Raw genomic sequence first — 22,522 nt, forward strand, 5'->3', positions numbered from 1 at the left:
GCAACTTCCTTTCCTTTGGCAAAATGGGTCAAAAGAAGGACTTGACAGGCTCAGAAAAGTCAAAAATAGTGAGATATCTTGCAGAGGGATGCAGCAGTCTCAAAATTGCAAAGCTTCTGAAGCGTGATCATCGAACAATCAAGCGTTTCATTCAAAATAGTCAACAGGGTCGCAAGAAGCGTGTGGAAAAACCACGGCGCAAAATAACTGCCCATGAACTGAGAAAAGTCAAGCGTGCAGCTGCCAAGATGCCACTTGCCACCAGTTTGGCCATATTTCAGAGCTGCAACATCACTGGAGTGCCCAAAAGCACAAGGTGTGCAATACTCAGAGACATGGCCAAGGTAAGAAAGGCTGAAAGACGACCACCACTGAACAAGACACACAAGCTGAAACGTCAAGACTGGGCCAAGAAATATCTCAAGACTGGTTTTTCTAAGGTTTTATGGACTGATGAAATGAGAGTGAGTCTTGATGGGCCAGATGGATGGGCCCGTGGCTGGATTGGTAAAGGGCAGAGAGCTCCAGTCCGACTCAGACGCCAGCAAGGTGGAGGTGGAGTACTGGTTTGGGCTGGTAGCATCAAAGATGAGCTTGTGGGGCCTTTTCGGGTTGAGGATGGAGTCAAGCTCAACTCCCAGTCCTACTGCCAGTTTCTGGAAGACACCTTCTTCAAGTAGTGGTACAGGAAGAAGTCTGCATCCTTCAAGAAAAACATGATTTTCATGCAGGACAATGCTCCATCACACGCGTCCAAGTACTCCACAGCGTGGCTGGCAAGAAAGGGTATAAAAGAAGAAAAACTAATGACATGGCCACCTTGTTCACCTGATCTGAACCCCATTGAGAACCTGTGGTCCATCATCAAATGTGAGATTTACAAGGAGGGAAAACAGTACACCTCTCTGAACAGTGTCTGGGAGGCTGTGGTTGCTGCTGCACGCAATGTTGATGGTGAACAGATCAAAACACTGACAGGATCCATGGATGGCAGGCTTTTGAGTGTCCTTGCAAAGAAAGGTGGCTATATTGGTCGCTGATTTGTTTTTGTTTTGTTTTTGAATGTCAGAAATGTATATTTGTGAATGTGGAGATGTTATATTGGTGTCACTGGTAAAAATAAATAATTGAAATGGGTATATATTTGTTTTTGTTAAGTTGCCTAATAATTATGCACAGTAATAGTCACCTGCACACACAGATATCCCCCTAAAATAGCTAAAACTAAAAACTAACTAAAAACTACTTCCAAAAACATTCAGCTTTGATATTAATGAGTTTTTTGGGTTCATTGAGAACATGGTTGTTGTTCAATAATAAAATTATTCCTCAAAAATACAACTTGCCTAATAATTCTGCACTCCCTGTATGTGTACACACAGAGAGCGACCTGTCCTTGTAAGGTAAAAGCAGGCTCTTGGCCGTTGGTGGCTGTCTCTCTCTGACAGAAGCTACAAACAAACCTGTGCTTGGTTTAAGATAAACGGTGTAGTGCAGGGACGGATTCAAAGCCGAAGAGAATTGCACTTCCTTCCATGGTCGTACCTCTCCCAGTTGTTTGTTTGTTAAAATCCATCTCTCTGGCTTTCCCTTTTATTTAAGAGCTGACATAATAAAGGGATGAGATAAAGGGGCAAGAAGTGTATAACATCACATTTACCTTTGCACAGCAGTCATTTGGCGACTGGATCACTGCTCTCAGTTTTTTTACATCACTGGGGATTCACAAAGAAGCAAGTAAGGATGGTTTTACCCTGCCAACTGCATCAGTCTGGCTTGTGTTAGCTTATGTTGTGTACTTGTCTTGAATAAGTGGTGGTATTGTGGGATGCTGATGTGGGATATGATTGTCCTTATTTTTCTTTAAATTTCCAGACTGCTGCAGATGTACAGTTTCCGACTGTGTCTTTTGTTATTGAGTTAGTCCTGTGAGCACAGCAGCCCCTCCTACCTGCTCTTCAAACCTTCTGATTGTGAGAGACAGCCAATCGGAAAACTGTTGACCAAAGGAGGGTGGCCTTAAGGAGAGAGCAAAGAAACGGACATGTTTCAGCGAGTGGATTTCTTCTTTCTTCTTTCCCATGAGTGGTTGCCATCTTTACTTTGCACGTTGTACTCATCACTGGTGTCCTGACTTATCTCAGAATCACTGGCTACGCTGATGTTGGAGATGGTGCCACCATTATTCTGTGGGTTTCTGTGGTCTTCGGTGTCTTCTATCTCTTCATGTAATCCCACACTGACTCTGTGATGTGGAGATGAGGGCTCCGTGGAGGCTGTACCATCTGCTGTTTTTCTTAAGATGTCTTGACATTTACGAGCAGCATTTGCCGCCACACTTTGTGGCTGTTTTTAAATGTTGATCTTAGAATAATTAACAGTAGGAATGTGGCTAATAGACCAGAGTCTGTTTTGTTTAAAAAAATAAATGAATTAAAAAAGAGGTCAGGGGAATTAGAGCATGCTTATGATTCTACATAGGTCTGATATGATTTATGTACATGAACTTGGAAAAAGAAGTTGGAAAAAGGGAGGAGGGGATAACATCAACAGCATCATTACGTGTGCGGCTAAGTGTGTGCTGCTTTGCCTTCGCCTCAGGCCAGAGGAGGCATCCCTCCAACTAGGTCACTGCTAACAGGGTATCAGATGGCTGATGAGAACGAAGGGAGAGAAAAATAGGAGATATTAGGATGATGTGATAAAGAGGGAGGAGAGGAGAGGAAAGGGAGATGACTAAGACAGAAGAGGATGGAAGAATAGGGAAGGAGGCGGGCTGATTGTAGATTAGACAGTGAAGCAAAGATAAAAATGAGAATATTTATCAAAAAGGACTGGACTCAAAAGTTACGTTCTTCATTAAGACTTAGAAAGTTTGTGGATGCTGACTTTTGCTGTCATGGACCTCCTCAAAAAATGGGGCTGAATTTATGAATTTATTCACTCTTTTAAACTCTTGCTGGCACAGTGGTTAGCACTATTGCCTCACAGAAGGAGGTCCTGAGTCCCCCGTGTTTGTGTGGGTTCTCTCCGGGTACTTCAGCTTCCTCCCACAGTCCAAAGACATGCAGTTAGTCGGTTTAGGTTATGTGGTCATTCTAAATCGCCCATGTGTGTGAATGGTTGTCTGTCGCAATGTGTTAGCCCTGCAACAGACTGGTGACCTGTCCAGCGTGTACCCTGCCTCTTGCCCTAAGACAGCTGGGTTAGGCTCTACCCAGCTGTGTCGCAAAATAAACTGTTTATGGCAATATTCTTTCACCGTTCTGATGGTCACTGTAGTGGCTATGTTAATTTCTTAAAGTTCTCTCTTTCTCTTATATTTAATATAACCACTCTATGGACGGACAAGAGCCTGTTTTTATGCGTTGTCGTTAGCAACAACGACGGTAAAACCATCGCGTGTCCGCTTGTTTATTTTCCACATAAACCTTTCACAATAAAGCTCAAGATCCTGTTGAGACTTTTCAAAATAAACTGAATCACGTGAAAGAGTATGCAGTGTTTACGGATGAGAAGCAAAAAAGAGCCGCCAGGTGCTAAAAAATAAACCTTAGACTCAAACGTTAGAACAGGCTTTTCGCCGCAGCACGCCGTGTAATAAATACTCACAAAGAAAACAGCGGCCGTTACAACTTATGTCTAACAATGTATAGCTTCATACATCGGTTAAAACATTCGACTCCAGGTACACGACACCCAGCTGGAAACACTTCACGCAAGTCGAGCTGCCCGAGATTCACAGAATTTTCATAAAATGTAAAATTTTTGTGATTTATATCATTATTGGACGATAGATGTCTTATATCGGGATATGAGATTTTGGTCATATCACACAGCCCTAACGTCACACACAACGCGCTCTGTTTAGACCCAGACCAAACTGTTTCAGACTTTACGTTTCCCAATTTTGCTTTAAGTTATTTTGTTATTTACATATGGCCTAATAATTAACCTTATTGCTGTTTTAGAGGAGCGGTGCTTCCAAGGATAGCTGCAGATTTCTGTCAGAATCTACAGATTATGCAGTACAAATAAAATGTTCACGTTTCTCCAACGTTGTCTTCCCAGCAGTTTAACTGACATCTACACTGGATGGTTCATGTTGTCTTCTCCGGCGCTGATAATTGGCGTCTGTCTTGTGTCAGTGATGTAAAAGACGGATTTAATGCGACATGGCCATTCAAACTGCAGACGCTTTCTAAAACATCAGATATGTATCGGATTGAGTACCACATACGAAAGTGACCCAGGTCGGATTTGAAAATATCGGATTTGAGCTGTTCACACTGTCATTCCATGATCAGATATGGGTCGCATAGGGTCAAAAAAGTCGGATTTGATGCGTTTTCACCTGCAGTGTGAACATAGCCTTTGTCTCCCATATTCTCACTTCTGGATGTAGTCTGTACAGTTCCCACATTGGTGCCATCAGACATGCCCCAAGCTGGCAGGTGAAAAACCGTTTAACACCACATCTGACTGAAACCAATATTTGTGCTCTCAGATAAGTGCTAGAAAAGGTCAGTGCTGCAGTGCGTGTTTGAAAACCGCTTCAGTCAAAAAAAGGTGGTGACTATTTCTGTTTAAAATCTTTAACTCAGTGGTTAATCCTTGCTCTGATGTTTCGATGGATGCCTCCCTGACCCTCTGTGAAAAATTTCTAAATCATTTTATAGATAAGATCTCAGTGTTAAGGGCCCCACATTCTCCGGTAGTAAATCAAGCCCCAGTTTCCGAATGGTCAACGGTTTTTCAACAGTTTGAACCTGTGTCGTTCTCGACTTTAAATGAAATAATTAATAACCTGAGAAGCTCAAATTCTCTGCATGACATTATTCCTTCTCGTATCATTAAGGATGGATTGAATACAATCGGGTCCTGTATCTTATTTTTAACTCATCACTGTTATCTGGCTGTGTTCCGACTGTCTTTAAACATGCAGTCGTGCAACCTGTTATCAAGAAAAGCAGCCTTGATCATAACACTCTAGCAAATTACAGGCAGATTTCTAAACTCCCTTTCATGTCAAACATTTTAGAGAAAATAGTGCTTCAGCAACTACAGACCCATTTAGAGAGAAACGGTATAAGTGATAAATTCCAGTCTGGATTTTAAACCGCGTCACAGCACCGAAACTGCCCTACTAAGAGTCTTCAATGACCTCCTTCTAATCGCTGACTCGGGGCGCTCTGCGGTCTTAGTTCTATTAGATTTGACTTCAGCCTTTGACACGGTTGACCATGATATTCTTTTGGCAAGCTTAGAACAAGTAGCAGGCCTTAAAGGAAATGTTCTCTCATGGTTTAAATCATATTTTTCTGAGCGGTCGGTCTCTGTCATGATGGGAAAATATTCCTCTTCTTCTGCCCTTTGTTGCTGTGGTGTGCCCCAGGGCTCGGTACTGGGTCCTGTGTTGTTTTCTCTGTACATGTTGCCCTTGGGCTCCATTTTTGAAAAACATAATGTCTCTTTTCACTGCTATGCTGATGATATTCAAATCTACCTCCACTTGACTGGGGATGTTTCATCTTCACTACAGCTTCTGTTTGATTGTCTGAGGGATGTCAAAGACTGGTTATCACGTAACTCTCTTACTTTAAATGAAAAGAAGACAGAAATGATTGTTTTTGATAGAAATATGCCTCTGGGGCAACTGACTGGTACACTTGGGCCTGTTGCTAACCACCTCACTGATGCTGCTAGGAATCTTGGAGTTTCCATGGATAGTTCCTTCAAACTAGATAAACAGGTGTCTACTGTGGTAAAAACCAGCTTTCACCAACTACGCCTAATTTCTAAGGCTAAACCTTATATACCATGCAACGATCTGGAGAAACTCATTCATGCTTTCATCACTTCAAGACTAGATTATTGTAATTCTCTCTACTTGGGCCTACAATCTTCCCTCCTTCAGCGATTGCAGCTGGTCCAAAATGCTGCAGCACGTCTCTTAACAGGCACTAGAAAGTACGATTCTATCACCCCTGTTCTGGCCAACTTACATTGGCTTCCTATTAAATATCGAATTGATTTTAAAATTTTATTGTTTACTTATAAAATCCTAAATAATATGGCACCTGACTACCTAGCTGATCTCCTCTGTCTGTATAGCCCTAAGAGAGCACTAAGATCATCGGGCCAACTGCTCTTAGTGCAACCTAGGTCTCTGCTGAAGACCAGAGGAGGCCGTGCCTTTGCCTTTGCCGCACCCAGGTTATGGAATATTCTTCCTCTTCATATTCGCGCATCAGATTCTATTCAATCTTTTAAATCACGTCTAAAAACGTACTTGTTTAACCTGGCATTCAAGGCTAATTAGGGTAATTTACATCTGGCTTTGCATTTCGATTATGTAATTATTTTATATCTGTAATTTATATTTTATATTGTGATTTTTATCTGTATCATGATTTTACTGGAAAGCACTTTTGTGTACTTCAGCCTTTAAAATGTGCTATATAAATAAATTTTGATTGATTTTTTTTTTTTTTTTTTTTTTTTTTTTTAAACAAATTACATTTTTAGGAATTTAATTAAGAGTAATTAAAATATCATTGTTCCCTATCAAGGTGTGGGGGCATGGGAGTGGGGACAGCTGGCTTGGGAATGCCTCTGGATCTGGATAAGCAATTGAAAATGCATGGATGGAGTGATGGATGAAATGAGGAGCAGTGATAAATTTAGTGTGCAGACATCTGCAGCCTCGACATACTGCTGATAATCAGTTACTGTTACACTGTGTATTCTGACCTGATTTAAGCAGATAACACTAAACAAGATCACCATTACACTACACTGGGATGTCCACAACCTTTATGTAGAAATGTTATGTCTCATAAATCAAATAGACTGCCAGATTCCTAGAATCAGCACATGAAGCATTAATAAGGCAGACGGCAGAGAATTCGAACTTGCTACAAGTTCTCTGTCTACCCATTTGGAATGTAAAATATGAAAATAAAATCTCACTGTGCTCTTCAAAGTGTTAAAACACTGAGCTGAGCCGTCACAGCAGGCGTCACCTAAAACAGCTGGAAAGTGCTGCACAGCTCGCTGAGGGCAGAGGTCACCGCTTGAGCCTCTGTAACACCTGCTGTTCTCTTTTCTTTTTGCTCTGCTCTCACACATAGTTTATTATGACGTCGGCGTGCGGTTTTTGTTTTTACGCTGTAACAATAGCGACTTCAAATGCAGCATTGTGTCTCTGACTTGGTGAAGCACTTGCTGGTTTGCTTTGAGATTCGTGACACCACTTCTCAGTGTTTTCTTTAATTATGTCACTGAAGAAGTTTTAATGGTTTAGACTCTGCGACTGAATGTAGGGCTCTGGGTCATCTAAACCTATGACACAAACTCTTTGTGTGTGTTTCCGTTGGCGTTGTCTATTGATAATGTATTTCAAGTCTCTATAAGTGTGTAGTTTGTGTGTGTGTGAGAGTACGTGTGTAACACAGAGGCACACATAGATGTCAGTGTGTTTCTTGTCAACCTCGGGCGTCAATGAGTTTGCACTGACCTACATTGTGTTTCAGCAATTATACACACACATGTTGGGCTTTCTGTAGTCGTGGGGACCATAATTCCCTTGCCCCTCAGCTCAACACTGACCTTTATATAACATAAATTATAAATCCCCCGATCAGTTGGAGGGCGTATTTTAAAAGGGAGGAACAGCCAAAATGACCTCACTTCCCACATATGTCCTCGATCCTAAGTTATAAATCACATGTTGGTCCTCACAGAGATTTACAAGCATGCACACACTCTCTTTATACATACAGTACACATGTGAACTCACACATGTAGTTGCTGATGCATGCTGACACGTGCAGTCATGCAAACACACACATATTCTGCCAGCTTCTCTCGATAAAATGCTGACTGTGACATTCCAGCAGAAATCATAAAGGTTTTATTCATGTGTATGTCTGTTACTGCGAGGACTAGTTTTGACATTTCTCACTATTTTTGTGGTATTTCATTGATTTGCTGCAAACTAGGCTTCACAGATCAACTACAATTATTCACGTCATAAATTCATACTAAGTAGGGAGTTAGCCAAACGAGGTCCACCTGAGCATGACTGGGCAAGCAAGGCATGTAATAGAACATTTCTAGTCTGAAAAATCCTCATCCGCTTTATCAGCCCCACGTTCGTGTGATATTTCTCATTTCCAAGCTTCATTTTTCTGTCTGTGTCTGTGAGTAAAATGGTTGCACTCTGTGACTCCTGTCCTGAATCTGTCTCCTCTCTCCCCGCAGTCTGCAGACAAGGAGCGGGCGCTGGAGGAAACAAAGAGCTACACCACACAGTCTCTGGCCAGCGTCGCCTACCTCATCAACACGCTGGCCAACAATGTGCTGCAGATGCTGGACATCCAGGCCTCACAACTCCGCCGCATGGAGAGCTCCGTCAACCACATTTCACAGGTCCGCTGAACTTTGAATGTTCTCATTTCTTCTTAGAGGATTAAACAGCCGCTTTGTACGTGTGAGGGATGACGTTTAATGAAAATTCCTCCTCGCACTGCCTTTGTTATCCAAGTCAGGCGTCCAGAGGCACGCTGAAGGTTTCAAACTGTAAACATGATCTAAAATATGAAGTTTGTGAGCAGGAAGGCCCATATACAAAGACACTGGTACACACAATGCACAAAATTATACACACCCGCAAGAGGGCTCCTAAATGAAAGAACAGAACATGCAATCATGTATGAATGCATTTATGTTCAGCAGCCCAGGAGGAGTTTGTGTTTACAAATAGGAGGCAAAAATGCAGAATGTTCAGCAGTAACATAGTGAAAAGAGGTCAAATTATTAGCAGAAAGTGGCGATGGTGGAGAAACTAGCCCTTTTTTTTTCTGTACACACTATACTAAGATAAACAGGCTTTGATTGGTAATGTTTTTTTAGGGTTCAGGGTTAAAGCATCAAACAATCTTTAAATCAGTATTTTTTATGATGGTGTATGCAATGAAAACAGACACAATGTTTATGGTGTCTCTGTAGAGAGAGTGTGCGGCTCCTCTTTGCTTTGAGTTTTATAATGAGCTTCAGCTCAGGGTTTGGCTGTCTGACTACAACTTCAAACCGCGTTTGTTTCACTCTATCGGCATAAGAACATCTTTTTCAGCAGCAGCAGGGAGCTGTTTTCAGAGAAGCGTTAAAAGGCCACTGTGCACTGTTCGGCTCTGTCTGTGAAGTGAAAAACACTTATACCTTTAAATGTTAATGGGTAATGTTGGAATCATGGAGACGGGGTGTTTTCGAACCAGGTTAATACTCTATGCAAACGTAATTCTGTGTACGATCACCGTCAAATCCACGAAGACTCTAAAATGTGATACCAGTGTTCCTGTTTCTCCTGCAGGGGTTCTTTTAATCTTGTTTACATGACTTACAGTAATATTGGATGCTATAGTAAATGAACAGTAATCACTATGTCCTAACTGTTGGAGGACAAAGAACACAGAGCTCTAATTTTGTTTCTGTCAGCTGCTTGGATGAATAAAACCACCTGTAAGTGTGATTGCACCCAACAGTGAAGTGAAAGTGTGTGGTGCTGCCAGGGATCCGATCAGGCTTACACAACACTCTGCACCCACACATCTCACACTGCAGCTGTGTCCAACTTATTCCTGTTCCTAGAAAAACTCTGAGCTGACACGTCGCTCAGTGCACTCTATTGAGAAAAGAGCTATTTTCATTCACTGAGTGTTTAAATCCTCAACAGTCTCTTCACAGAGCAACTCTGTGCTTTGAGGAATAATCGTAGTTTTCAGTGGTACAGGGGCTCCATTCTCCTCGTCGGACCTCCGAATAATTAGTATAATCGGAATGCTCTGTAAGCAGAAATAATGAGATGCTTCTGTCCCTGTTATATCGGGCCAGGCTGTGGTCGCATGTCATAATTGCCGCTTTCTGTTCTGTGAGACACAGTCACATCCGTTGTGTAGGCGAACGCTTCATGCGGTGAGGAATTGCACTGAGATGATCTTTAAAAAATCCATTTTGCATTTGCATGCTGCAGCGGCCGATAGGAGTCGTGGAAGGTGAGGCAGAGATGTCCCGGCGTGCTCGTAGCGCAGGCCGGATGCTCTGTTTTTATTGGCGTGGAAGTTCCTCATCTCTGCTCTAAAACAATCAAATACACTTTTACTGACCTTTGAAAAAACTGGCTACTACATAATATACTGCTGGAGAGTGTAATCTGTCATAATACAGCATAATTTATTAGTAGACTTCTACTTAGCCTGGGAAAAGCCATCGAGAAATGCAGACTGAGCCAAACAATTATCTCAACTTCACAGTGTGCAGATGACTCTCAAAGCTGTCACTACAATGTAGATTAACCTCGCTGGACTATAACTGCAAATAAATAAACCAACAAACCTCTTGACAAGAGGTGGGACTTACCCAACACCCCACACACACAATACTTCACTCACAATGCGATTGTGGGGATTTTTTGCATTTTGCGATATGCTGAGTATTGCAATAACACATATTGTTATTTATCACCTTTTCCAAAACAAATTTAAAAAATAAGAATGTTGGGCTTTAGCCTGGTTTTCACATGCAGCATGACAATTTGAGTTTGTATTATGAGTCTAAATCTGCAAAATAATTAGGATAAGTTTAGTAGTGTAGTGGAATAAATGGCATTTCTCTCTTTAAGTATCCCCCTCCAGGCTGTAAGTGTCATTGTTCTGGAGAGAGGAGGCAGCTGCTGTCAGCCTGCAGCAAAGTTTCAAAACGTCATGTTTAAAAATTAAACAATCATTTTATCTACACACAGACAGCTCTCGTGTTAGCTTGTTCTTTATTCCATTGCACAGTCTGTGCTTAAAACAACCAGGTGGTACACAGGAGCATTTGTCTTCAACTTCTTTTAACAGGTTTCTTCATGGCTCTCCACCTGCCAAAGTTTTGAAAGCTGTTGTCATATCTAGAAAAACACTTTCCTTTAACCACTTGGGTTCTCTGTCTCGGCTGTGGCGCTGCAGTGTTTCTTCTGTGTATGTGTCAGAGAGGAGATGCCATAAACCTGTCATCAATCAATCAATCAATCTTTATTTATAAAGCACTTTTCATACAGAAAAAATGTACCACAAAGTGCTTTACATAGTTAAAAGCAGCCCACCCCACCCTCCAACTCACTCCCCACACTCTCAATACACATATATCCCCCCACCCCCACCCACACACACATACACACACGCGCACACTTAAAGAGTAAAAATTGGGCTGGGCTCGCATGAGCCAAGTGAGGAAACATTATAACAGAGAGCCGTCTGCACCGGGAGCCGGTCACAGACCGCAGCCTCCGGGCTGGGCACACAGCAGGAGGGAGGCCAAGGAGCCCCCCAACCAGGCTGAGAGGACCCCAGAGACCCAGCAGCCCCGGTCAATAGCAGCCCCGGTGCAGAGAGCGCCCTCCGAGGAAACACTGGAGATATGACACAATACAATATATACAGGGTAAAATGATAAAATAAATAAGAACAGGATACAATATAAATATAAATATAAATAGAGTAAGAAGATTAAAAAATGAATAAGAATAAAATCTAAAAATATTAGGTAAATCCTAAATTAATAATAGAATGACAGGATAGAATAAATAAGCATAAAAAATAAATAAACGCTAAGTAAAAGCTAAATTAAAAAGGTGGGTCTTGAGCCTGTTCTTAAAAACATGTACGTTCTCTGCGGCCCTGAGCTCCTCCGGCAGGCTGTTCCACAGACGAGGACCATACCACTGAAAAGCTGCCTCTCCGTGAGTATGTGTCCTGACTTTAGGGACAATCAAAAGGCCTCAGGGTCCGTGAGGGTTCGTATGGTAAAAGCAGATCTGAGAGATAAGAAGGCCCAAGACCATTATGTGAGCATTAACTTCACTGTTTGGTCAGAAGCTGCTCGGGCTGATCTGCAAGGACACTGTAAACTCGGTGTCTGTTTATTTCTCTTACTGGCTGCATGCAGCTCATATAATTCAACTTCACTTGGACCACACATGGGACCCAGTGGCCATGCAGCAGCTGTTTAAAACAATAAGAATTATTGTTTGCGAAATACATTGCAGCCTTCTGAGGGATTAAAGTAAAGACACGCGCTGCACGCTGTTGGAAGGCTGTGATTAATGGAGCACTAGAGCGAGCAGCGTATGATCAGTGTTTCCAGTAATAATTTTGAAGTGAAAGGAACATCCAGGACCAAAGCGATTCAGGACACCATCACTGTGGTGCACTTCTAATACACACAGGAGTGTACAGGTTTCTGTTCTAGACTAAAACATGTAATGAGTATGTCCCTCACTCAACAAGGGGAAATATGCTACATGAAGTTTGCACTTGCTTAAGAATGACGCTCATCATGCATCAACATCTTAATTAAACAAGAAGCTTAATTTAGCAGAGAAAAATGTTAATGTCAAAGTTTTAATCCTGAGTTATTTTTTTCAAAGCTCCCATTTAAACGTGATTGATTGTGATTGTTACCTCTGCCAAGGAGGTTATGTATTTGGTAAAACGCTGGATCCATGCTTTTTATTCCCTTTATAAACATGATAGCTGGAAAAGCTTTGAATGAATACTGATAGAACTTTGTAGGTGTGTAGAGTACGCTCATTGTAATAAATGGCCTGTATTTATATAGCGCTTTACTAGTCCCTAAGGACCCCAAAGTGCTTTACACATCCTGTCATCCACCCATTCACACACACAGTCACACACTGGTGATGGCAGCTACATTGTAGCCACAGCCACCCTGGGGCGCACTGACAGAGGCGAGGCTGCCGGACACTGGCGCCACCGGGCCCTCTGACCACCACCAGTAGGCAACGGGTGAAGTGTCTTGCCCAAGGACACAACGACCGAGACTGTCCAAGCCGGGGCTCGAACCAGCAACCTTCCAATTACAAGGCGAACTCCCAACTCTTGAGCCACAATATTGTATTAAAGTTTTTCTCATATCCACCAAGGTTTTGAAGGTCAGCTTAAGGTTTATTGGTCAAAAATGGACAAAAAGCCTTAGAACTTAGAAGTCTTACAAGTGTCTTGTATGTTGTCAACGTATAGAAAGTGTCGTATAAAAAATTTAAAATATGTCACATTTGACCTCTGACCTCTCCTTCAAGGTCAATAGAATTATCTGAAGGTCAAAGTGATAATAATAATTTATAGAGCTATTTTAAAAAGTTTCTTCTAATCTTTCCTTCTCATCAACCTCAGCTAAACTCACTGGTATTGCATTTATGTTGGTGCTACTAGCTTAAGCTGCGTCCACACCGGAGCAATTCATTTATATTCCACTTTTCAGTTTGGAGCACTGACACATTAAAATGAGTGCTATTTTTTGTGATTTGTTTTTTTTTTTGTTTTTTTTTTTCTTAATTTGCTCGTCCTTCATTTTTCTTCTTCCAGACCGTTGACATTCACAAGGAGAAGGTAGCGAGGCGGGAGATCGGCATCCTGACCACCAATAAAAACACGTCTCGCGCTCATAAAATTGTAGCTCCAGCCAATCCAGAGAGGCCAGTGCGCTACATCAGGAAGCCCATCGACTACAGCGTCCTGGATGACATTGGCCATGGAGTCAAGGTAGGCAGAGTAATGAGGAGGGAATATAATAACATCCGTTTATATGAACTCGCATATTCAAGTGTTTATAAATGATTACACAGATTCTCATCCATGCACTCAAGCATGTGCATGTACCACCTTTTCTATTTTACTCTTCTTTTTTTATGTATTGCAAGCATTAGTAAACTCTTGAATGAATATCTCTGTACCAGGTTTGCATATCTATTAATAAGAAATCCATTTTTAAAAATCTCTTTAAAAAGAATTGGATAGAAATTGCATGTTTATGTGTATAACTGAGTGAGCCGCGGTTTTTCTCTAAGCATGTAGAGTGTGCACTTGTAAATAAATAGTTTTTATTTAGGATAAGTAGCAATAATTATCTAGGCATTGTGCTTTCACCATTATTTCTTTAACTGCACTCCTCCTCCTCACTTTTCTGTCCACCAGCTCTTCTTCATCTGTATTTCTGCCCTTTGTCTCTAATGGCTGCTGGTATTCGCATGGCACTGTTGCACTGTAACTAACCTTTAGACTACCCTGTCTCTTCTTTTCTCTTCTATTTGCTGTCATTGGCATATTAAGTGGTTGCTGAGGTTCAAGGTAAGGATGCACAAAACACCTACACAGATTGGAAGTGTGTGTGATAAATGAAGGAAATTGTGTAATGTGGAAAATGCCGTTAGAAAAGCAATAAATGCAGTAATGATCTAAGAAAGTGACTACTGTGCTATTACTGCAGTGGTCAACAAACCAAGCAGCAAAATATGCTAGAATCAGCTTCCTCTTCCTCCCTCTGTCTCTTTACACTCAGCCCCCTTTCTTCATGCCAATTTTCACCTGATCATAAAAATCTATTGAATGCTTAATAAGTTCTCATATAAAAATCATAGCAGCCTGGTTAATGAGTTCTGTGCCTTTCATAAATGTATTATTTAATGCACAGCCTGCCTGCTGTCCAACCGTGACGTGACAGCTAGTGTTGGAACATGTTCGAATGAGTCCTGAAGGTCTTAAAGGACTTATAAATCATTCTACCCAGTATCATAGGACACGGTAGAGGTGGACTCTAGGACCTGATGTTTTAAAGCTGTTTCAGCAGAATGGGGTGAGCTACACAGGGGTGATGTTGTTTTGGCTAGCTACTGATATGTTGGCTCTGTGAAAGGCCTGAGCTGAGCGCTGAGCATTAACACGGTTTGTTCTCACAGGTGAATGGTCAGCCGAACATGAAACTTGGAGCGGGTCTGTCTCGGTCCAACCCTCCCACACAAAAACCGCCCAGCCCTCCAAGGGCAGGCAAGGGCATCTTGGGGTATGTACACAGCCTAGCACCAACACTCCCACATGTGTATCTTCTTTCCCTTACTAGTATTCACCTTGTCTTATCCTTTGTGCTTCCATGGTTTAATATAAGTGAATGTTCTGTGTATTTATTGGAACTTGAGTATTTGTCTCAATTTTTTTTCTTAAATGTGTGAGTAGTATGGCCTCCATGGGATAAAATCCAATTTTGGAAAAGTTGTGACGCTGCGTAAAATGTAAACAAAAACAGAATGCATTTATTTGCAAATCTCATAACCCCATTTTTTTTTCTCAGTAGAACATATAAAACATAGCAGATGTTTAAACTGTGACCATTTTCTATTTCATGAAAAATATTAGAATAGAATAGCCTTTATTGTCATTGTACAGAGTACAACGAAATTGGAGTGCCACTCCCTTGGTGCAAGTTTCAATAATAAATATAAATGTAAAATATAAAAAGTACAAAAAAACAATCGTAAGTACTCAAACAATAGTATGTACAATATATACAGGATAGCAGCATTAATATAATGACAGTATGAATAGCAGCATAATATAATGACAGTGACGGTATGGAATAGGTTCAATTGTTTTTGTGCTTATTTACTACGGTGATAGCTCTGGGAAAGAAGCTATCCCTGAATCTGTTTGTCCTGGTTTTATGTGACCTGTACCGTCGGCCTGACAGTAATAGTTCAAACAGTTGGTTGCTGGGGTGAGAGTGGTCCTTGATGATATTGCCAGCTCTGCTGAGGTACCGAGAGTTTGCAGTGACCTCCAGGCTGGGCAGAGAGCAGCCAGTGATCTTCTGGGCTGTGTTGATGACCCTCTGCAGTACTTTCCTGTTCGCAGCTGAGCACCCTGCATACCATGTTGTTATGCCGTACGTTAGGATGCTCTCTATGGTGGCTCTGTAAAATGTCACCAGCAGCCTCTCCTCCAGGTTGTTCCTCCTGAGCACTCTCAGAAAGTGGAGACGCTGCTGGGCCTTTTTAACTCATTTTGGAAAAAAGTTGGGACGGGACCATGTTTACTTGTTTTCATTGTGTAGCAACCTCAACAGTCTGTAAACATCTGGGAACTGAGGAGACCAGCTGTTGTCCCATTCTTGTCTGAAAAAAGAAGATTTATTCATAACACACGTGAAAAGACCCAGGAAGACAGAGTTAACGATAAAAACGATAACAAAATAACACTGAGAACCGATAAAAACCCTGAAAACTATACATTTCACACCTGAGCCTCAACTCTCGCGGCCCGGTACCAAACGACTCACGGACCGGTACCGGTCCGAGGCCCGGGGGTTGGGGACCGCTGCTGTAAATGATGAAATACTCAAGTCTTTGTAATTTTACATTGAAGAAGATTATTTCGAAATACTAACCTCTGCCCGTCTTTTATTCCCAAGTATATTATTGACCTGTTGCCAATTAACCTAATTAGTTGAAAAATATTCCTCCTGTTTTTCCTTCTAATGCCACTAACTTGGAAAAGTAAATGATACCTTTAATGCCCCCTCACCCCCACCCCAATGTTTGGAGACATATTTAGTGATTCCATATTTTTCATGAAATGGTAAAATCTCCTTCATATGCTCCGTTGTGAATAAAATATTGGTTTGAAATTTGCAGATTGCTGCTTTCTGATTATTTGTGGTTTTTACACAGCATCCCAATTTCAATATAAATGGACTGATAAGATAAATCTGCTCTCACAGATGTGTTGTTTTCTGAACTGATTTTGAGATAAGTCGTGTGCATGTGTGAAACTGCTGCAGATTGTGTGTGTTTGTGCCTTGTGGAAGGATGGAGCGTCCTGCTGCAAGCTTATTACAGATTTGACCCGGCAGAAGGGAATGACACACACACACACACACACACACACACACACACACACACACACACACACGGTAAAATGCAGTGCTCAGAGGAATAACGTCATGCGTTGTGAAAGCTTGTTGTGTTCTCTCCCCTCAAACATCTAGGTCACCCAGCTGTAGCCCTCATTCTTTCTCTCTCCTTATCTCCTTATCTTCATCTCGATTTCACTCCTTCCTCTCTTTTTTTTTTAACTTTCTCATTCCTTATTCCTTATTTATTCCCGTTGTCTTACTTTCTCTGGGTCCAGCTTTCTTGAGTAAATATTGGGTCTTGAACAGTCCGCAGATGCTGTCTTCCTATCACTTTCCATGCTGCTTAGGTGTGCTGAATTAGCTAGCACAATACACATAAGTCTATATACCATAGACAATATAAAAGATGGATGTAACCACTGTTATGTTGGCTGTCGATTTTGACCCAACATTTTGAGGCTTTAGTGTAAGAGTTTGGACCTTCCACCATGCTGGTACTTCTGAGCCAGAAGTTCTTGTATTTGGATTAAAAGGATGGAGTGCTTACTAGCTAATTAGTAGCTAACGCTAGGCAGCATTGTGAATACAGCCAGAGACAGTATAAAAGACGGCTGTAGCAACTATGAGATTCACATGAGCATCTTGACCTGACGTCACCCTCTTGGTATTGTGATACTTGACAACCAAGGTGTGGATGTTAACAGGAAACCACACACTAACTGGCTAACGAGTTGTCAGTCACATGTTGCTAACCAATAAGTATTTCCTGGATAATCCTACTTTCTAAACCTCTTTTGGTTGATTTCTCCACGGACTTCTATAGGACCATTAGCCTTTTTCTAACCACAGGTATCATCCGCTGGTGGCCAAAAAAAGGGATGCAGGTTTGTATTTATGTATTTACTGGCTTCACTTTTGGAAGCTACAGCCATGTAAAATCGAATTCACCAAAAGAGAACCACAAGCTTCTTGGAATGTCCACATCAGTTACTAAGTGATAATGGTGGGTAATTTCCATGAAAATGCTCCAAAAGGCACCAACAGCAATAACAAACCTAAGAGCTCCAGGTCAGTGACTCCGGTTAGAGGAGCTAACTTATGTGCTGCTGCATTACCTTATTACAATATTTATTGCAATACTTTGATTGTCTGTGTGCAGCAGGTAGGCTGATAGGTGGCCTCATTCAGTCTGTGTTGTCTGCTGCGTTGCTTCCTATTTCCTGTAACCTGCTGATCAGCCACCTGTTGTACCATGTTGAACAGCACGGCAGGATTTTTTTCCCTGCTGAAAGAGCCCTGACTAGCCAAAGATTATCACAAGACTGCAAACAACCCGTAATGCAACACAGTCTTACAATGTTGCGCTACTGCAGTCTCATTTCATAAGCAACACAGAAGTTAGGAATAGGTAGTTGTCTAGTTCTCTGTTATTTAAATAATTCTACTTTTTAAACCTAATGTCCACAAGTCTGACATTTGGTGCAGTATGACAACAAATAAGATGAGAAAGTGTTTGCGTTCCCTAAGGATGAGAGAGCAGAAGCAGCTCAGCACTTGGCTGGAACTTTGAGTTGACTGGAGCTTTGGTGCACAAGCCAAATGTCTGTACACACACACACTCTAACACACACACACACTCTAACACAAACATGCGTGGAGAGACGAGGAACAAATCACAGCAGTGAGCTGGCGTAATGCTGTAATCAACAGGCCTTCTGACGACTCACACTCACATAAATAACAACCCAGACGATTCAGAGAGTTTTCACCGTCTAAGTTTGACTGTTCTTTCTTTAGCACCAGTGTTAATCGGATTGGATTAACACTGCGCGCTTTAAACTTGGTGAAATAACAGAATCCTTTGCAGACAGAATAGATGGGATAAATGGGAAACCCCAATAGAAATCCAAATAAATGGCTGTAAATCTGCTTGGAAATCATGCAGTCTTTTTCTTTGCTTACAGTGATAACTGCTGGTGCATTACATGACTCATAGGTTGTTGAAATATTGGATGTAACTGTGTAATTATTCGTGAGGAGGAGTTAACCAGGTGGACACTGTGCCTGCTTTGTGTTATGTGTATGCAGTAAGTGACATTTATTGTGCTGATCCATTGCTTCACTCTGATTTTGGTCAGTTTTTTGTTTTCCTCTGTTGGCGTTCACTCATCCTTATTCTCTACATACAGCTCTGTGACGTGGGAGGAATTTTATTTCTCTAAAAATACACACTGGCCTTTGAACATGACCTTTACCGATTTTATTCTTTTTGTTCCACAGCAGGAAGGAGGCTATAGCTAGCTCACTTGCAGAATTAAGGTGTACTTGCATATCAATACTGATGCTTTAAGTGTGCTTGTGGCTATTTAATGTTACTTTCAGGAGCGATCCTTTGTCGCCAGAATCAAGTTTGTCTCCCCATTAACCCTGTCTTCACCCTTACGTTTTGCATGTACAGGAAGAACTCCCCCTACAGGACACTGGAGCCTGTGCGCCCCCCTGTTGTACCCAATGATTATGTCTCCAGCCCTACCAGAAACAATATGGCAGGGGGACAGCTTCCAAGTCCGGCCCGCACCGCTACCCTCAACCATCGACCCCGAACATACAGGTAGCCGGGTCAGTGGGTAAACGTGGCCTGCCAGAATGGGATTCAGAGCTTTTCCTTTTCCCTGCTGAAATTCTTTTGCATCTCTGATAAAACTTTGAAAAACTTTAAAATCACTGCTGGGTTTTTTGTTGTTGTTTTTTTGTTTAGACATATTTTTCATTTCAGCCTGCTTAAAAAGCTAAAGGAGAGATTGTTTTCTCTCTCATCCTCACGCAGTGTGTTTTAGTTCATGCTTCCATTCTTGGTCATTTACAGCTGATCTAATTGGCTTGCACGGTGACTAAACATATTTCAGAACACCTGGAGAGTCATTTTTCAGTTCAAGACAAAATGTATCCTGCAGAAAACATTCCCAGCTTTTAACTTCATCAACAAAATAAAATACAGGGAGAAAGATTTCAATATCACACTACAGCTATAGCCGTACAGCCACAAAATCAAAGAATTGGCCTTTAAAAAGTCTTGATCAACGTTAGAAGCTTAAATCTGAACATCTAATGAAATCTGCTATAAAACGTCGCTCCAGATACTGACAAACAAATGCATATTTCATGCGGCACTGCAGAAATACAGTCTTGTACAAAAGTGGTCACGTTCCTCTAGGCCTCTGTAATCGTTCACCTGCTCTGGCTTCTCTGCTGCTGTCCAGTGTTTCCTCTGTGGATTTGCTCAGCAATCACGCTCAGGGAGTACATGCTTGTTATGGTTCATTTCAAATACACTGTTCATTGCTAAAAGGATTTTATGTAGTTATTTTATTAACCTAATCATACGTGTTAGTGTTACTGCTGAGAGAACACAGAGGACTCACAGAACTAACTTTCTGTTTACACCCTCACAGCATCAACTAACTGATTTTATTCTTTCATTCATTTTCAGCTTGTAGTTTTCTTTTGTCTCCTCTGCAGTTTATGTAGCTGTTGGTGTCCTGGATGGGAGAGAGAGGCAAATACTTTGAAAGCAGAGCTTTGAATTTTGCATTCGCAAATAAATGTTTAAGTCTTTGACAGTGTTTACATGTTAATCTCACAGACAGCATAAAAGATGGACGTAGCCACCATGTCACCACCTTTCAGGCTCCTGGTAGCATTTTAGCCATCTGTGTGTTTTATACTCTTCATACTCTTCATATGTGATTAAAAAAGTATGACCAGTTAAGGGCTGGACCAGACTCTCACTTTCCAATAACGTGATTGACAGGTGCGTAGCCAATGAACATAATCCTCTTTTCTGACACTTGGAAAAGTCATAAATGTTACAAAAAGAGTTTCATCATGAACTAGTCATTGAGCCACAGAGCAATAGAGATGTATGGTGGTTTTCTTGTAGATTTCTGTACAACCAGTATGCTTTCTGCAAACACAAGAGTTTCCCTCTGTAAAAAGAATGCAGGTTCACTTTTTTAGACCCAGAATTTACGTTCTTGTTATGCTGTCTGTGGTTGCTCTAAAAGGCACCCTTTGCAGTAATTGTGCAGCGCTGATGTAGCATTTTAAAAATGAATAAACAAAAGTATAGATTATTTAGAGCCCTGTTTTGTCCAATCACAGCTCTGCCTCAAACTATTCTCAAGTCCTTCCCATCCAGTCACCACCTTCAACTCAGTCACTCTAAAACTGATCAGATTGCATGTGCTGTGTTTATGGTTTCATTGCTCCTGTGATGATGTTAGCTCTCTCTCATTCTGCTGCTGTTTGCTCTGCTGTTTTTGCACTTTTCTTTTCATCTTCATCAGCGAGCCATCCTCTGCCCCTGCTGCCTTTGCCTTTAATATTTGTTTGCTTTTATCTGTTGCTCTCTTTGTGCCTTTTGAAAAATCATGACTGAGTAAGCAGTCAGTCAGCGTTTCATATCCACTTTTTTTTTTTTAAATTGTTTACATTTTCTGGAGTGTAAAAATAGAGCTGTTTTTTTTGTTGATTGTGTAATTTTGGAAAACGGTGAAATACTACACATCAAGTTTTCTTGGTCTCCAAGTTCAGAGGTCTTTTTTATTTGTAAACATGATATTAACAATGTTATAAAGCAAAAAAATAAGTTCCTCACAGCAGAATTACTCAACAGCCTTGCTGCTCATTAAATCCAGTTCCAGGTTGTGAGGCTGAGAAATCAGCTCATATCAAATCTTTTGTTTCAGTTCATTAATTCTTATTAGCAAAGACGAGCGTGTACAAAACATCCAGTTAGAGGCTGATGCCATGTGACTCCTGTTTGCTGCTTTATTAGCGTTCGTGTTGTAAATGACTTGCCAGGCCAGACGGCGTAGTGTAAGAGGGCGAAGGCTGGAAGCAAGAAAGAATAAAGTAGAAAAAATAATATGAATATGAAACTATATTGGACCTTTATTATTGGCGGGCTGATATTAGCTATTTGCATTTATAATGGCTGGAAAATTAAAGGTAATAAAAGCAGCTGCTTAGTGTAAATTATTGAGATTTAAGGTAACGCTTTGGCCCCACAACAACTGATTTGGAACTGAACAGAGACCAAAAAAACTATGTAAAAAATGGTAATTGAAAAATGACTAAAAATAAATAACGTAAATATGATTTCTGTCCTTTATTCCTTTCTGGCTCATTTGTGACCGTATCACAGGCCAGACTTTGGAAATCACTCATCTAGACGATGTGTTTCCTGCATTCACTGCTGAGCCAAATGTAGGCTTGCTGCAGGCCATGTGTGCCCAGCTGCCATCGTGCAGGAGACAGCTCAACTCCTTTTTATCTGTGTAGTGTCAATTTATTCTCTCATCAAAAGCTGATTTCATTTCAAAGTTGAAACTGTTTTGTTTCATTGTTGAAGCATCCTGGTAATACGACTTTTGGTCATTTTAATTGTGACCTGTCTCACTCTCTTCTCTTTGCCCTCACCCCCCAACTTGTCACTTGGCTGCCCCTCCCTGGGCCTGGTTCGGCCAGAGCTTTCTTCCTGTTAAAAGGGAGTCCTTAAACCGAAACCTGAATGTTTGTAGGGCTTTCCACACAGAGAGAGCAATGTCCTATCACACAGTTTACACCAATAAATGTTTAAAGACATACTTGGTGTACATTTGCTATAGTCTCTCCTTATAGGTCGTCTTTAAGTGTAGCCAAAATTAGTGGGGGGGTTATGACTTTCATGAGCCAAGTCAAAGAGCTTTATGACCTGTTTGAGAAATTGCTGTTT

The 22,522-nt window shown here is 41.3% G+C and overlaps 1 protein-coding gene across 7 annotated transcripts in view; it reads left to right on the top strand.

The window, feature by feature from the left end:
• The window catches only part of LOC146556325 (abl interactor 2-like), a 34,721-nt gene that overhangs the window by 6,870 nt on the left and 5,329 nt on the right, over window positions 1–22,522 (top strand). For 2 of the 7 annotated variants that reach the window (XM_085250643.1, XM_085250646.1), the window contains exons 2-6: window positions 8,266–8,433; window positions 13,428–13,604; window positions 14,172–14,189; window positions 14,798–14,901; window positions 19,205–19,357. In XM_085250643.1, coding sequence (XP_085106769.1) covers window positions 8,266–8,433; window positions 13,428–13,604; window positions 14,172–14,189; window positions 14,798–14,901; window positions 19,205–19,357 — 620 coding nt within the window. The remainder of the gene's footprint in view (window positions 1–8,265; window positions 8,434–13,427; window positions 13,605–14,171; window positions 14,190–14,797; window positions 14,902–19,204; window positions 19,358–22,522) is intronic. The other 5 variants (XM_085250645.1, XM_085250649.1, XM_085250644.1 and 2 more) reach the window with 3 other exon arrangements.

The sequence above is a fragment of the Mchenga conophoros genome, linkage group LG16 (genome assembly GCF_057382185.1).
Source record: "Mchenga conophoros isolate Kocher_MC1m ecotype Shallow Benthic linkage group LG16, M_conophoros_male_GT1.1, whole genome shotgun sequence".
Classification (NCBI taxonomy): Eukaryota; Metazoa; Chordata; class Actinopteri; order Cichliformes; family Cichlidae; genus Mchenga; species Mchenga conophoros.